Genomic DNA, 17641 nt, shown 5'->3' with positions numbered 1-17641 from the left:
AGATTGTTTATGGATTTATACCTCATGCACCAATTGATTTATTACCTATTCCATCTTCGGAGAAGGTAAACCTTGATGCTAAAGAACGTGCTGAATTAGTATTGAAAATGCATGAGACGACTAAGAAAAATATTGAACGCATGAATGCCAAGTATAAACTTGCTGGTAGTCAGGGTAGGAAAAGTATTGTGTTTGAACCAGGTGATTTAGTATGGTTACATTTGCGAAAAGACCGCTTCCCTGATTTACGAAAGTCAAAGTTAATGCCTCGTGCGGATGGACCTTTTAAGGTGATAGAAAAAATTAATGAGAATGCGTATAAGCTTGATTTGCCTGCAGAATTTCGGGTTAGTCCCACATTTAATGTTGCAGATTTAAAGCCTTATTTGGGTGAGGACGAATATACCGTCGAGGACGACTTCGATTCAAGAAGGGGGGGGGATGATGAGGACATCTCTACCGCAGTTACACCTGTCGCCACTCCTACATCAGTTATGCCATCCGGACCTATAACTAGAGCGCGCGCGAGACAAATAAATGGCCAGGTACTATCGTTCCTTTATAAATATGATCTGGCTAATGAGGATATAATATTACGCTCATATTCGGATTTACTTGTACTTAGGAATAAAGGAGAGATAAAAGATGAAGACAGTGTGCATTCAGATCAAATGGAGCAACATTCTTGCATGCATGCCACGTCCCATCCATGTACATGCATGAAGTGCACCAAGGGACTTGGATTAACGGGCCAACATCACCACGTGGGTGGGCCTCTGGCTTTCGGCCACGCCACCAGGTGCTTGGCGCAACTTTCAGGAAGGCCAGCTACGTACGACGCGCAGTCCGATTCGTGGACAACACATACCGCCTTCGACCGGAAGCAGTAGCGAAACATTTCGACCGCATCATTGCCTTTTAAAAAATAGCTAGTCTAGGTTAGGGTTTAGACTCGGGTTTTATTGTATTGTCTAGCCATCGCTACAATTTCGCATCTACGAGACGTGTAGGACTACCGCCTTGTCAGATCCATAGTGGAACCCCAACTTTTGATCTAGTTCGTGTGCTTAATTTTTCATCCGCAATTTCAGATTGCAATTCACCTTTGTTCTTGCCGGTTCTTCGATTGCTTGCAGGAACTCGAACCTCGTTGTTCAGGTTGATCGTGCCTACGGCAAGGTCAATAAACATCGGAGATTGGTTTAGCGATTGTCGAGGCATATCGTCGGGTACGGTATAGCCGGATCGTCAAGGTCAAAATCCACCAAATCGATAATTATCCCCACTCTCATCGAAAGATCGGGCCACCGTCACATCAGGTCGAGTGAACCGGATTTGAAGCCTTTCTTCATGAGGAATTCCTTCAAAGTATCATACCACGCCCGAGGGGCCTGCTTGAGGCCATAGAGGGCCTTATTTAGTCTGAAGACTTTGTCAGGATGCTTAGGATCTTCAAAACCTGGGGGTTGAGCGACATATACTTCTTCCTCAAGCTTACCATTAACGAATGCACTTTTCACATCCATTTGATATAAAGTTTAGCAACAGGTGCAAAAGTTTCATCGAAATCAATTCCTTCAACATGTGTGTAGCCTTGAGCTACTAGTCGTGCCTTATTCCTCACCACAAGGCCATTTTCATCTTGCTTGTTGCGGTAGATCCACTTTGTGCCAATGATATTGTGCTTGCGAGGATCTGGACGATTCACCAGTTCCCAAACGTTGTTGAGCTCGAACTGATGTAATTCTTCTTGCATGGCCTGAATCCACTCAGGCTCCAGAAATGCTTCATCTACCTTAGTGGGCTCTGTGATAGAGACAAAAGCATAGTGCCCACAAAAGTTAGATAAATGTGAAGCTTTTGAGCGTGTGAGAGGACCTGGTGCTTCAATGTCATCGATGATCTTCTCAACTTGCACTTCTTTTGCAACGCGAGGATGAGTAGGGTGTCGTCGAGGAATTTGATCAGCATTTTCTTCAGCAATTTCTTCAGGTGCATTAGCTCGACATTCTTCACGTTCTGGAATGAATTCTTCAGCAGATTCTTCGGTAGGAATGACATCCTCAGTAGCCTTGAACTTGATAGTTTCCTCAGGTGCTGGTTCATCTATCACAGAGGGTAGGTGCTCTCTTTGCGAGCCATTAGTTTCATCGAACCACACATCTACAGTTTCAACAACCTTGTGAAGAACGGTGTTGAAGACTCTGTAGGTGTGCGAGTCCTTTCCGTAACCAAGCATAAAACCTTCATGTGCTTTCGGTGCAAATTTAGCATTGTGATGAGGATCTCTAATCCAACATTTAGCACCGAAGACTTTGAAATAACTCACATTGGGTTTCTTGTCAGTGAGGAGTTCATAGGCAGTCTTCTTGAAGAATTTGTGAAGATATACCATGTTGATGATGTGGCACGCAGTATACATTGCCTCAATCCAGAAGTGACGAGGCGTCTTGTACTCATCAAGCATAGTGCGAGCCATCTCAACAAGAGTTCTGTTCTTGCGCTCCACGACGCCATTTTGCTGAGGAGTATAAGGAGCAGATAACTCATGAGTAATACCAAGTTCATCAAGATAGTCATCAAGACCAGAATTCTTGAACTCAGTTGCATTGTCACTTCTGATGTGCTTGATCTTCACACCAAAGTTGGTTGAAGCCCTCGAGGAAAATCGTTTGAAGACTTCTGCACTTCATGTTTGTAAGTAACAATGTGTACCCATGTGTAACGAGAGTAATCATCAACAATAACAAGCCCATAGAGAGATGCGTCATTTGTGACAGCTGAGTAATGGTTAGGACCAAAGAGGTCCATGTGAAGCAATTCGAATGGTTGAGTAGTGGTCATGATAGTCTTCGCTGGATGCTTAGCCTTGGTTATCTTTCCAGCTTCACAAGCTCCACACAAGTGATCCTTGAGGAATTTGACATTCTCAATGCCAATGACATGCTTCTTCTTCGCAAGCGTGTGCAAATTCCTCATGCCTGCATGACCAAGTCGTCGATGCCATAGCCAACCTTCTGAAGCTTTTGCAAGTAAGCACACGGCTGGTTGCGGTCTTGTAGAGAAATCAACAATATACAAGTCTCCTCTCCTAAAGCCTTCGAAGACTTTGGAATTGTCAGCTTCCATAACCATAACACAACGATACTTGCCAAAGACAACTACCATATCAAGATCACAAAGCATTGAGACAGACATGAGGTTGTATCCTAAGGACTCGACAAGCATGACTTTGTCCATGTGTCGATCCTTTGTGATCGCAACCTTACCTAGACCCAATACCTGACTTTTGCCTTTGTCAGCGAAGATGATATGCTTCAGATGCGATGGTGATAAGGGAGCATCTATCAATAGATTCTTGTCACCAGTCATGTGATTTGTACATCCACTATCGAGGACCCACTCAGTGGCTTTGGGTTGATCATCCTGCAGATGAATTAATGCAGCTTACGAACTTCATATACTTCATCAGTGAAGAATATGACATCACAATTCATCAGACCAATTTCATCAAGCAATGCAACAGTTAAAACAGTATGAGGACGTGAGAAATGAAAGTCATTTCTTCATGATTAGCCTGCGTCCTTTCAGGCACTCTTCAGGTCTCCAGCAAATTCTTCCGACGTTCAAGTACGTCTGGAGACCTGACCCTGCAGAAGAGATTAGTTCTTTTTCTTCACCACCCACATCTGAATGGGTGGCAAAGAGTTCATCACTCTGCGAGCTCCATATGAGAAAGGTGGCATAGAAGCCAATCCGTTTCGTTTCACATAAGAGAAGTTAGGGTAAGCATATGAATAAGCAGAGAAATTCTTTGAGGACTTATGAACATAATGATTAGAAGAATAATGCTCATATTCATAGCCCTTGGCTCTTCCCTGCGAAACAGAGTTGTTAGCACGATGATGTTCATATGAGGACTTTGATCCTCTTGAGGAATTTGATCCATGTGAGGAATTTGGACCGTATGAGGACTTGGATCCATATGAAGAATTTGATCTGGGGTTCCTAATCTTCACAGGTGGTGTCATGAGGACATTCACCTGAAGACTTTCAAGGCACCTTTTGGGAACCCAGATTTTCTTCATAGGGGAACCGTTCCTGCAGTTAGTGCCAACATATCTAGCAAATACTTCACCATTCTGAGTTTTAAACAATTTGTAGTTGGAGTCAAATGACTCATCAGAAGAATGAGAAGATTCACATGTAAAGCCATATAAATTAGATGGATCAACTGGAGGTCCCTTTGCATCAACCCATGAGGTTTTGGGGTACTGCTCAGGCTTCCAATATGTACCATCAGCATTGAGTTTCCTCTCAAAGGCAATACCCTCTTTCCTAGGGTTCCTGTTGAGGATCTGCTTTTTAAGCACATCACAAAGAGTCTGATGCCCTTTGAGGCTTTTGTACATGCATGTCATGTACAATTCCTTCAGCCCTGCATCGTTAGTGATACTAGCAATGTCCTCAGATGAGGAATTAGTGATAGCAGAGACAGTTGAGGAATTTGTAGCATTAGAAGCATTTGAACATTCAGGTGAAGAATTAGCAGATTCACGTTCAATGCATTTCAAACATGGAGGAACAAATTCTTCCTGAGCAGCGCTGATTTGTTGAGCAAGTAATGAATCGCGCTCCTTCTGAAGATCTTCATAACTCACTTTTAGCTTCTCAAGATCTTGATTTCTTTGAAGAAATTCATAAGAAAGCTTCTCATGATCAGACAAGAGAGTGTTATGATGACCTTGAAGGTTGTCAAACCTAGTCTGAAGTCTCTATTTTCAGTCAAGGTTTTAGTGCGATCCATTTCTTCACCCAACATATCATCACTTTTGTCTAGCATGTTTTGAACCTTTTCAAGGGCCCTTTGTTGTTTCACAGCAATCTTAGCAAGTTTAGAATAGCTGGGCTTAAGATTTTCATCAGATTCATTTTCACTTGATTCAAATGAGGAATATTTGAGTACCTTGGCACCCTTTGCCATGAAGCAATAGGTGGGAGCGTAGTCATCATTTCCTTCATCAGCCTTGTTGGTGAGGTCATTTTCTTCAGTGTTGAAGATAGACTTGCTGATGAATGCAGTAGCGAGGGCTAGGCTCGCCACACCGGATTCAGAATCCTCAGATGCCTCCTCTTCCTCATTTTCTTCAGATTCAGCCTCAGAGTCCATTTCCTTGCCAATGAATGCCCGAGCCTTCTTAGAGCTGCTCTTCTTGTGAGATGAAGACTTTGAGGATTTTGATGATGAAGATTTTGAGGATTTTTCTTCTTTTTCTTCGCATCATCAGAACTGTAATCCTTGTATTTCTTCTTCTTTGATTCCTTTTCCCACTGAGGACAATCTTAAATGTAGTGTCCTGGTTTCTTGCATTTGTGACAAAGCCTCTTCTTGTAGTCACTGGATGAGGAATCATTGCTCCTTGAGGGTCTTCCAAAGCGACCACGTCTTGAGAACTTCTGGAATTTCTTCACGAGCAGTGCTAGATCATGGCTCAGTTCTTCAGGATCACCAAGGCTGCTGTCAGAGTCTTCATCTTCAGACTCAGAAACTGCCTTGGCCTTCGGTGCACGTGATCTGCCGTAGCTCGAACCATAGAGGTCTCTCTTTTCAGCAAGCTGAAACTCATGAGTATTTAGCCTTTCGAGAATATCAGCGGGATCAAGTGACTTGTAATCAGCACGTTCTTGTATCATCAATGCCAGAGTATCAAATGAGGAATCAAGCGATCTCAACAATTTCTTCACCACCTCATGGTCGGTGATGTCAGTGTCACCAAGTGCTTGAAGCTCATTTGAGATGTCAGTGAGGCGATCGAAGGTTTGTTGAACATTTTCATTGTCGAGTCTTTTGAAGTGGTTGAAGAGATTGCGAAGAACATCAACTCGAGAGTCACGCTGAGTTGAGACCCCTTCATTCACTTTGGACAGCCTATCCCAGATAAGCTTAGCAGTTTCCAAAGCACTCACTCTTCCATACTGTCCTTTGCTCAGATGGCCGCATATGATATTCTTCGCTTGAGAATCGAGTTGCTTGAATCTCTTCACATCGGCAGCGTTCAGTGAGGGTGAGACAGAGGGAACACCTTTTTCCACAACATACCAGAGATCGTTATCAATTGCCACAAGATGCATTCGCATCTTATTCTTCCAGTAGGGGTAGTCCGTCCCATCGAAGGTAGGACACCCTGCAGAGACCTTGATCATACCTGCGGTCGACATAACTAAAACTCCGGGTGGTTAAACCAAAATCACACAGAATAAGGGAGTACCTTGCTCTGATACCAATTGAAAGTGCGTTATATCGACTAGATGGGGGTGAATAGGCGATTTTTATGAATTCTTCACTGAGGAATTTGCCAGTGAGGAAATTCCTTAGTGAAGAACTACTTGCAAAGGAATAAGTACTCAAAAGTATGCATAGCAGAACACAAGCATGGTCATCATGATGAAATGAAGATAAGCACAGAGTACAGAAAGCGTAAACACAGGATAACACAAAATGAAGACAAACAGACTGAAGAAATTAAACAGGGGAAATTGAGAAAGTCTTCAGTCAAAGTCTTCAAACACAGATATGAACATGCATACAACACAGTAATGAGGAAATGAAAGAGTTGAGGAAATAGAACCAGTAAGCTTGGTGAAGATAATGATTTGGTAGACCAGTTCCAACTGTTGTCTCAGTTGTACGTCTGGTTGGAGCGGCTAGGTATTTAAACCTGAGGACACCCAGTCCCGGACACACAGTCCTTACCGTATTCTCCTTGAGCTAAGGTCACACAGACCTCGCCCAATCACTCGTGGTAAGTCTTCAGGTGACTTCCAAACCTTCACAAACTCGGTCACTCGGCAATCCACAATTTCCTCTTGGATGCTCTAGACCATGACGCCTAACCGTCTGGAAGAAGCACAGACTTCAAAGGTAACAAGCGTCGGATCCACGCAGGATCAATCTCTTCAGTGATGCTCAATCACTTGGGGTTTGTAGGTGTTTGGGTTTGGGGTTTTTCCTCACTTGATGATTTCCGCTCAAAGTCCTCGGAGGATGGGATGCTCTCAAATGACAAGTGTCAGTTTCTCTCGGAGCAGCCAACCAGCTAGTGGTTGTAGGGGGCGGCTATTTATAGCCTAGGGAGCAGCCTGACATGATAAGACATAAATGTCCTTCAATGATATGACCGTTAGGTGGATAAGATATGTTGGGACAGCTGGCGCATAGCACAGCAACGGTCAGAAATTTGAGTATCAAATTCCTCAGGGCTATCATGTTCCTCACTGTGTAGGCAATCCGCACTGGCGAATTCCTAACTCCTCAGTCAGAACAAATTCCTCAGAGACCAGAAGAACTTCGTCTCTGTCACTGAAGAATATGACTGAACTGTATGAGGTTTCCAATGGCTTCACTTGAAGGGATTGGTAGGTGTAGGATTTTGAGTTGAGCATCACATGGAAATTTTTTCCTTAGTATTTCCTCGACCCCCTTTAACAGTACGGTGTTTCCTATGACTCAAGAAAGAGAAAATGAAACTACGAAAACAAAAGTCTTCACGCTTCATGTTCCTCAATAGAATACCAAGTCTTCAAGGTCACACCAATTTCTTCACTTTCAAAGTCTTCAGAAAGTCTTCAGAAATCCAAAGTCTTCAGTGGAAGAACTTCATTTTTAGGGGTCGACTTTCACTGTAAATATCAAACTCCTCATAGACTTATAGACCTGTGTACACTCATACACACATTAGTCCCTTAACCTATAAGTCTTCAATACACCAAAATCACTAAGGGGCACTAGATGCACTTACATAGTGATTTCGTGCTTTATCGTTAATATTATTATTAGGGGTTGCCGGCCGTATCTATTTAGCCCAGTCTAATGTTTTTTGTTCGTCTCTATAAACATTATGACGGTTTAATAAAGTTTCGTGAGATGACGCCTCACTTACCGTGCAAATTAACCTTTCTCCCTCCTCCAAGAAAAGGCGGCTAGGGTTTCTGCCTCCCGTCGGCGGCGCGGCCGATCTCCCACGTCTCCTGTGGCCTTAGGGCCATGGGTGTGCGGTGGATCCCGGCCCTTGCCGGCGGGTGGGCTCCGTTTTCAGGTGCTTCTTCATGTTTTGATAGGATTTGTGTCCTGCTCAAGAAGACGAGAGGCCGGCGGCTTCTTGAAGATGGAATAAGGTTCTCCCCGCCTAGCCCCCGTCCCAATGGTGTGTCTAGCATCGTTGGAGGGCATGTGGAGGTGTGTCTCCGGCGGATCTCGCGAGATTTGGTCGATGGTTGTCTTTGGTGGATCCGGTATTTGTTCGTCTTTGTTCATGTGTCCTCGGGTTGGATCCTTCCGGTCTAAAATTCTCTTCATCGGCGGAGGTTGCTGTTTTGGGGCGTTGGTCCTATGGGACCTTAGCACCACGGCTTCCCAACTGTCTACTACAACAAGTTGTGCCCGGCTCCGGCGAGGCAGGGCGATGACGGCGGCGCGCCTTCGGCTCGATTCAGTGCTTGTAGTCGTTGCTAGGTGGTCTATGAATCTGGATGTAATTTTTATTATTTCTGGTGTTCGTTGTACTACCATGATTGAGGATGAATAGATCAACCGTTTTTCCGCAAAAAAAAAAATCATGAGATTGTCTAAGAAAAAACCCCGAATCGGAGTTTTTGGAAAAGAAAAACAAATCAGGGATGTAGAGGGGGCAGGGGAGGGATGGAGAGGGAGAAGGAGGGTCGAGGGTATACCGGAGATACGAGAAAGAAGGACGGTTGTAGACCTCACCCGCTATCTCCCTCGAGCTTCCTCCCTTCTTGCTCTATCTCGCACGTGTTACTACCTTTCTTTTGTTTTCGTGGGAGTCCGTAGTGTGGAAGTGAGCGTGGGGCTGGAGCGCGATGCGAAATTGGCCAAAACCCGTGGCCTGCGGCAAAGAATTCGCGAGGAGGGCAGGCATGTGTTCCCAGGCTCGATCACATATAAAGAACCGATTTCAGCGACCAAACGGCATTCGATGTGACAAGTGTCAAATCTGAATCTTTAACCTAAATATGTACATCTAAAGGGGGCATAAAGGCATCTTCAATTTCGAAGGGAAAAGGGGAAGCAACTCACTTGGTCTCCCTCCCGCACAAATACACTAAAACACGTTTCGGAAAAACTCCCTACTAAGTTTGATGTTTGTGAAGTGTCTAAATAAAAGGTTTATTATGTTGTAAAATGGACAGGACATCTAACTTTACTAGCTCCTGGCTGTTATTTGTGGGCTCACTGGTAGATAAGTTTTTGTTTAAGACAAACACCCGTCAAAAGTTAAAGATTTGTGCTTTCCCCTAGAAGGACTACGATCATCAATGACAACCGTTCATGTCAGTTTACTCGCTTAGACATCTTCTTCTGGGGCATGTAACTTATGATTATCTAGTCTAATATAATGTTAAATTTTGATCGAAACAATGATTGGGCTTATAAACCCACTCGAATGAAGTAGATATTGAGAGGTAACATTATCGAATGTGTTGTGTTTACCTGGAAATAAATATGGGGTGGTACCAAGGCAGTATTTCCGTGTGTGTCTGCCACGACGACACAATGATAAGATGAGTGTGTCGCATTGGCCAAAATGGCAGTGGTTTGGAAAGCATAGGTTATGCTGTTTATTAAGTGGCAACATAAAAAAAATTGGATCATCTTTTTTGCATCTAGCGGGTGAAAGATAGTTTAAATGGTATTTATGAGATATTATTAAAATGTAAGAGAAATAATACATAGGTTAGAGTTTAGACGATACTGTACTTGCTTAGTCTCATATTAATACTGAAATATGGCACTCATACTTTCTTAGTCTCAAATTAATTGTCGCTCACGCTCAAACAGATATATCACTGAGATCGGCTAGATACATCCATTTGAGCAACACTTAGGGGAGGGATGGAGATATAGAGGATGAAATTCGCCACTGCAGGTCCTGATACGCTGGATACACGAGGAAACCCCACACGGTGTGTATAGGAAACCTGCAAGTTTTAGGCTGCAAAACATGAACAGGAAGTAACACTGTCCAACCAACAACCTGAAACAGAGTGTATATGTTGAAATTTCGTTGTCCCCAGATTTGCAAGAAAGCAGACTACCAACCAAGGATTTGTTCCAATGCATGAAAAAGAAGCTCATTCGACATTGCTTCAGGTCTTTGCTAATACAGAGCAGCTCAAAGTTCACACACATGACCACCAAACGTTACAACTCATGTATTCCCATGTAAACAAGGAAAAACTGACATAATATCACAGGCTGGGCACGGCTAGTTCGTCAGTTCCATGATAGCACTGACTATGTCACCGTCAGCAGACTTGAGCGCCTTCACAGCCTTGGGCCTAGGCACACCGGCCTGGGTCATCACCAGCTCAATGTCCTTCGGCTCAACCCCAGTCTCATCACAATCCTCGTCATCCTCCTGAACAGCTGTAGAAGCCTCAGGGTTTGAGATGACGCTGCTAAGATCAGGCGCCTTGAATTGCTCGGCGGCCTGGGACTGCAGCTGTGAGCTCAGATCCTCAATCTTAGCTTCACCGAAAATGACATAGGTGTCAGAGGCAGGGCTCTTGAATACATCTGGCTTGGAGATGACAAACAGGATCTGGGAATGAAACAGTAGTTAGCAGCAAGAAATTAACCAAGAAAAGTTGTGAAGACGAGATAAGAGCACTCAGCAGCTCACATTCTTGCTCTTCTTGACAGTTACACGGCTGACGCCAGTGATAGTCTTCATGCCAAGCTTCAGCATGGCCTTCCTGCTCTTCTTCTCACTCCTACTCTGCTTAGATCTTCCACTTGCATCAACTCCTGCTCATCATCAGAGAGTAAACAATTAAATTTGATAACATAGATCAATCATCAACAAGTTTGAAGTATGAAACAAAACAGCTTCATGGGACCATAAATTACACAATTAGCAATGCTCAAGTGTAAAAGCATCAAGACATGAATAGTAATAGCAAAGAAGAACACCATCAATATGTCTTGGCCTCGCATCATAAGTTGCAACAACTCATTGACAATTGAAAACCATGAACACAAAATGGAAAAAACATCAGTTGATCAGCGGTGGATACAGAAACAATGGATATAATAGAATATCCTGCAATTTTCAAACCAATATTTCAATCACGCTGTTAAGTACTACTACACTATGTCAGCGAGAACATGTCAACAACAATTTTACTGTAAAAAAAGCTGTCATGTTTGAGAACAAACACGCAAAAACTGAACAGATTATGTGAATGCAAATAGCATTAAAATGAACCTGAAGGACCAGTAAATACACATGGTACTTATCACTCAGACAGATATGAGGACTTTAAATGATTTGTTGACAAAATTAACCTAACCTTGCTACCATTTCGTAATTTGTCATTTAGTCCATACAAACTTTCATGCAAAAAAATTACTAAGGCATATATTTAATATTGAACACACATACGATTAGCCAAAAATGGGTAAAAAAATACTAGAATTTCTTCATACCTTCCACGTCATCGTCTTTGTCATCCTGGTCATCATCATCCTCATCTTCCTCATCATCATCATCCTCAACTACAGGCTCATCTCCCTGGAAGTACAAATTATTTCAACCAGTTTAGACTACCTGACAAGCAGTGACAGGTAGAGATACAAAATCTGACCAGATCCAATAAATACAACAAATTGATCTGGATGCATGAAACCAAAATACAATAAACAGTCCTTGTTGCCATTGATCAAACAGCACATCATGATCATAGGTAGACGGACTAACAACAGGAGGCAAAATAGTACTCCCTGATCTAAACGCTCTTATATTTCTTTACAGAGTAGCTTTTTTAGTTCTATTGCCGAAGGAAACAGAAGTTCATAGTCGACCAGTAAGGAGAGGTATAAGTAACAACATGTCACTGTTCAAAACAATAATATGTGCATCCTAATTCTACAGTGGTTCTCACGACAGAGTGTCACTAGATATACCTGTTCTAGATACTTACCGTACCTACCAAGGCTAATGCGACGGATACAACAAAAGACCTTAAAATCTTCTGAATAAGATTCAATATTGAAGTTGATTTACTAGCATCCCAAAACTTCAAATCTACCGTTCAACGCAAAGGTCGTTTGATCCGTGACCGTCTAAGAAGAACATCACCAACCTTGCGAAACGGAGCAACCACTACATATCCCGTCAAACCGTCTCGCGTGCGAGATCTAAGAAAACCTTGCCCGCATATAACCCCCAAGCATGCCTAACAACAACAAAAAACGCATCCTGGCGCAGCAGGCAGGCGCGATCCGGCCGAGCGGAACGCGAAGCACGGGCCGATCCGAACAGACGAGACAGGCGGGGGGGTCGGAAGGGTTAGATCATCACCTGCGCCGCGAGCTTCTGCTCTTCCAGGACGGCGCGTAGCAGCTCCGCCTGCGTCGCGGTCTCGGCCGTCATGGTGGTTGGGTGGGCGGGTGGAGGCGCCGGCGCTGCTGGAGAAACCCTAGAACCCTAAGTTGGAAAGTGGGGGCTGTGGAGGCGCAAGCAAAGGGAGTCACTGCGACGGAGACGGCGCACGGACGCGTGACGCTTTATACAAGTGACCTTAGGTCTGAATGGGCTTGTAGGGTTTTCGGCCCAATGTCAACATGACGCGGCTGCAGTCCCAGGTTTAACTTTTCTTTCATCGAGGGGAAAAGTGGAGAGCTCCTATTTGACGCGCGTAGGCGTCAAACAGCCTTTTCTTTTTCTGTAAAAACAAACAGCTCTTTTTTTTCTTTTTTCCGTAAAAAAACAGCTTGTTCTTATTTTTTGAGAAACAGGTGTCAAACAGCTGTACCTTCGCTGAAGGAAGGTGCTAATGGGCTGGCCCGTTCGCAGATGCTTGCTATAGCTAGTTTCTTTTTTTGTCTAAAAAAAGTTAGTTTTTTTTTTCATTTTTCTGTGTTTTATTGGAACTTCCTGGATATTACTTATGGAGCTAAAATACAGTTTAAATTTCTTATTTTAAAAACATATATTGTATTTTGAACATTTTTTAAAAATGTTAATATATACACTGAACAATTTTCAATGCGCATTGAACATTTTGGCAATATACGTTGAACAAATTTTGGAAACACATTGATCATTTTGTGTGGACGAAGTGTTCAAAGATCGAAGAGTTCTCGATATGAGGAGAAGGAGAAGATGCAAGAGTTCAAGATTGGGGATGCCCAACAGCCCAAGGCACCCCAAGTAAATATTCAAGGAGACTCAAGCATCTTGGCTTGGGGATTCCCCGGAAGGCATCCCATCTTTCTTCAACAAGTATCAGTGTGTTTCGGTTTTTGTTTTGTTCATGTGAATCTTGGAGCGTCTTTTTTGTTTAGTTTTCACTTTTCTTTTATGTACCATGCCGGTACGAGATACAGTTCATGGTTGATTTATAGAATGCTCATTGCACTTCACTTATATCATTTGAGTATGGCTTTATAGAATGCTTTATGTGCTTCACTTATATCATTTGAAGTTTGGATTGCTTGTTTCTCTTCACATAGAAAACCTTTATTTGTAGAATAATCTCTTTCTTCACTTATATATATTTAGAGAGTCAACAGGAATTGGTCATTTGCATGTTTAGTCATAAAATCCTACATAAAAATTGTGGATCACCGAATATGATGTGTTTGATTCCTTGCAATAGTTTTGCGATATAAAGATGATAATATGTGGGAGGTACTAGTAAACGGTTGTGGTTAGTAAGAATATTGGTGTTAGGGCTTGTGATTCCCGAAGCATGCACGTATAGTCTCTCGTTATACAACGAAATTGGAGCATGATTTATTATTGATTGTCTTCCTTATCAGTGGCGGTCGGGGACGAGCGATGGTCTTTTCCTACCAATCTATCCCCCTACGGGCATGCGTAGTAGTACTCTGCTTCGAGGGCTAATAAACTTTCGCAATAAGTATATGAGTTCTTTATGACTAATATGAGTCCATGGATTATACGCAATCTTACCTTTCCACAATTTGCTAGCCTCTACGGTACCGTGCATTGCCCTTTCTCACCTCGAGATGTGGTGAAAACTTCGCAGGTGCATCCAAAAAACTGTGATATGATACGCTCTATCACACATAAGCCTTATTATATCTTCCTTAAAACAACCATCACACCTACCTATTACGGCATTTCCATAGCCATTCCGAGATATATTACCATGCAACTTCCACCGCTTCTGTTTTGATGACTTGAGCGTTCATTGTCATCTTGCTTTGCATGGTCGTAAGATAGCTAGCATGATATTTCCATGGCTTGTCCGTATTTTGATGTCTCTGCTATGATAGATCATTGCGCGTCCTGGTACACTGCCAGAGGCATTCATATAGAGTCATACTTTGTTCTAGGAATCGAGTTGTAATATTGAGTTGTAAGTAAACAGAAGTGTGATGATCATCATTATTCATTATTAGAGCATGTCCTAGTGAGGAAAGGATGATGGAGACTATGACTCCCCCACAAGTTGTGATGAGACTCCGGACAAAAAAAGAAAAGAAAAAAGTGAGGCCAAAAAAGAGCCCAAGAAAAAGAAGAAGAAAAGAAAAGAAAAGGAAAAGAAAGGAAAAAAGAATGAGAGAAAAAGAGAGAATGGGCATGCAAATTCCACAATTGTGCTTGAAAGTAGCACCATGTTTTTCATGTAGAGAGTCTCCTATGTAGTCACTTTCATATACTAGTGGGAATTTTTCATTATAGAACTTGGCTTGTATATTCCGATGATGGGCTTCCTCAAATGCCCGAGGTCTTCATGAGCAAGCAAGTTGGATGCACACCCACTTAGTTTTCATATTGAGCTTTCATACACTTATAGCTCCTAGTGCATCCGTTGCATGGCAATCCCTACTCCTCGCACTGATATCTATTGATGGGCATCTTCATAGCCCATTGATTAGCCGCGTTGATGTGAGACTTTTCTTGTCTTCTCTATGTTTACCCCTATCATCATATTCTATTCCACCCATAGTGCTATATCCATGGCTTGCGCTCATGTATTGCGTGAGGGTTGAAAAAGCTGAAGCGCATTAAAAAGTATGAACCAGTTGCTCGGCTTGTCATCGGGGTTGTGCATGATAAATACTTTGTGTTAAGAAGACGGAGCATGACCAGACTATATAATTTTGTAGGGATAACATTCTTTAGCATTGATATTTTGAAAGCATGATTTGTTTGTTGGGATGCGTGAGTATTAATGTCTTTATGTCAAATTATAGACTATTGCTTTCAATCACTCATGTCTAAATATTCATGTCATAATTAGATATATGATCAAGATTATGCTAGGTAGCATTCCACATCAAAAATTATCTTTTTTATCATTTACCTACTCGAGGACGAGCAGGAATTAAGCTTGGGATGCTGATATGTCTCCGTCGTATCTATAATTTTTTATTGTTTCATGCCAATATTATACAACTTTCACATGGTTTCGGCAACATTTTATATGATTTATTGGACTAACATATTGATCCAGTGCCCTGTGCCAGTTCCTGTTTGTTGCATTTATTGTTTCTCAGAATATCCATATCAACCGAAGTCCAAACACGATAAAAATGTACGAGAATTATTTGGGAATATATGTGATTTTTGGGAGGTCGAATCAATGCAGAAGGAGACCCATAGCCCCCACAGTACACCACAGCACGCCCCAGGGCCCGAGCGCATGGTGGTGGGTTGTGGTCACCTTGTAAGGCGGTTGCTGCTCTTCTTCAGGAGCAAGAAATATAATTTATGGAAAAAAATCGTGTAAAAAATTCAGCGCAATTGGAGTTACGGATCTCTGGGAATTTAACAAACGGTGAAGTAGGCGTTCGAGACCCTGCCTGTACGTACGTACGTGGCCGTATTTTCTTTTCTTGCACCCTGGCTGTACGTACGTGTACATGCTACGTGCGCGCCTCTACTACGACACGTGCCCTTCCTTACACGGCCACGGTTCATCGCTGCAGCCTATAGACAGACCGATCGACCAGTATGTACATACACGTTCGCGACCAGAATGACAACGCTACATACGCTTCGACCAGGTGGGTCCCGATTGTCAGGCACTTCCTTGCGTGCGAAGATGTAGCTGGTGGGTCCCAGCAGTCAGGGGGAAATATTTTTTTTGCGAAATACGATGGCCCGTCCGGTGGGTCCCTGCTGTCAGGTGAAGGAATAATTATTTTGCGTGTAATAAGGAGGCACTTCCTTGCTGCTGCCGTAGACACAGCTGTCAGCCTCTCCACGTACAGTACTCTTCCGATGGAAGTCGTTCCTTGACCACGTTGACCACGCCGCGCCGAGAGCACCATGGTGGTGGACGACGCCGAGGCCTAGGAAGGGGGACGACGCGGAGCCGGGGAATACGCGGTAGTGGATGCCCACGCAGAGGGGAGTACGTGGGTTGGCTACTTTGGCTGCGGTGTGAGGTTGCCGTCGCCGGAGAATAACATGAGGTGTGGGTGAGTATAGAGGGATGGCATGGCCAGCGGTGGCAGCACAGCCGGGCACGGGAGGCGGGAATAGGCGGCACGGCCGACGCTGGTTTGGGCGGCTGGAGCAAGAAGACCAAAGGTTGAAGAAGCACGACGGATGTTGGATGGACATCGTACGGTCACTGTAGCTAGAATCGTTTATATTGACTAAGTTGACAAAACCCTTGGTACGCGTCAACTTAGTAGGCCCACAGGTCAGCCTCCGAAACGGTGCACCCCATGTCAGGGGAGGAATCGTTTTTTGGGCGGCTGAAGTTAGAATATCCGAGATTGAAGAAGCACGACATCCGTTGGATGGACATCCAACGACCACTGCTGCTAGAACCGTGTGTTGACTATAAGTTGAGAAAACCTTGCATATGCGTCAACTTACTTTTTTTTAGGGGACGCGTCAACTTAGTAGGCTCACAAGTGTGTGGCAAAGAACTTATAGCCCATTTGCAATTTGTAAGAATGTACATCCCATTTTTGAATTCTAATGAAATTACTACAGCCCATTCACAGTTTGTTAAAAGTACAACCCATTTTCTAGCTAGGACAACGATTAATAATTTTAACCAACCGCTCAAAACAGAATTCAATAAAATTTCCCACATTTTGATGGGATCCGAAATATTTTTATTCCAAAATTTCTAGTCAGATTAAATACAATTTTAATATAAATTTGTATTACGTAAAAATCCAACGAAATATTGTGCGTGAAACAATTAACGAAATTAAAATTTTCAACATACAAAAATAATATTTTATAAACTAATTACGTGTTTGGTGCATTTTTTATAGTTACTGCCCAGTTTTTATAATTACATCTCATTTATTATTTCTTAAAGCTCATTTTCTTGTTAAGTCTAATGCATCCCTCCTAGGAAAGATTTGCAGCCCAGCGGGCGGAGAATAACAAGTTGACCTTGCCTGGGTATTCCTCAAAAAAAAGTATAGCTGGGCTAGCCATTTTCAGCTTGAAAAAAATTAATATCTGGGCCGGATATTTGGCCTGGGCTAGACGGGCCACAGCCCGCGCAGTTAATACCCTGCTCTCCTCTGAACAACAATGAAAACATCGCTCAAGAAAAACTCTGCAGTGCTCACACCTCAAAAACACAAATACCGCTCGAGTTGCTTGGTCCC

The 17641-nt window shown here is 43.0% G+C and overlaps 1 protein-coding gene across 1 annotated transcript; it reads right to left on the bottom strand.

Moving 5' to 3' along the window:
- Nucleotides 1-10140: 10140 nt before the first annotated feature.
- Nucleotides 10141-12598, bottom strand: LOC123181816 (nascent polypeptide-associated complex subunit alpha-like protein 1). The gene is made up of 4 exons (XM_044594197.1): nt 12384-12598; nt 11510-11594; nt 10704-10828; nt 10141-10622 (listed from the first exon to the last, which is right to left on the bottom strand). Exons 1-4 carry the CDS (start codon nt 12453-12455, stop codon nt 10287-10289), a joined length of 618 nt encoding a protein of 205 aa, XP_044450132.1. The 5' UTR covers nt 12456-12598; the 3' UTR covers nt 10141-10286.
- Between the last annotated feature and the right edge of the window lie 5043 nt (nt 12599-17641).

Source organism: Triticum aestivum, chromosome 1D (genome assembly GCF_018294505.1).
Source record: "Triticum aestivum cultivar Chinese Spring chromosome 1D, IWGSC CS RefSeq v2.1, whole genome shotgun sequence".
In the NCBI taxonomy this organism is placed as follows: Eukaryota; Viridiplantae; Streptophyta; class Magnoliopsida; order Poales; family Poaceae; genus Triticum; species Triticum aestivum.
The sequence above is the reverse complement of the archived record's forward strand: the minus strand, read 5'-3'. Positions and strand labels throughout refer to the sequence as shown.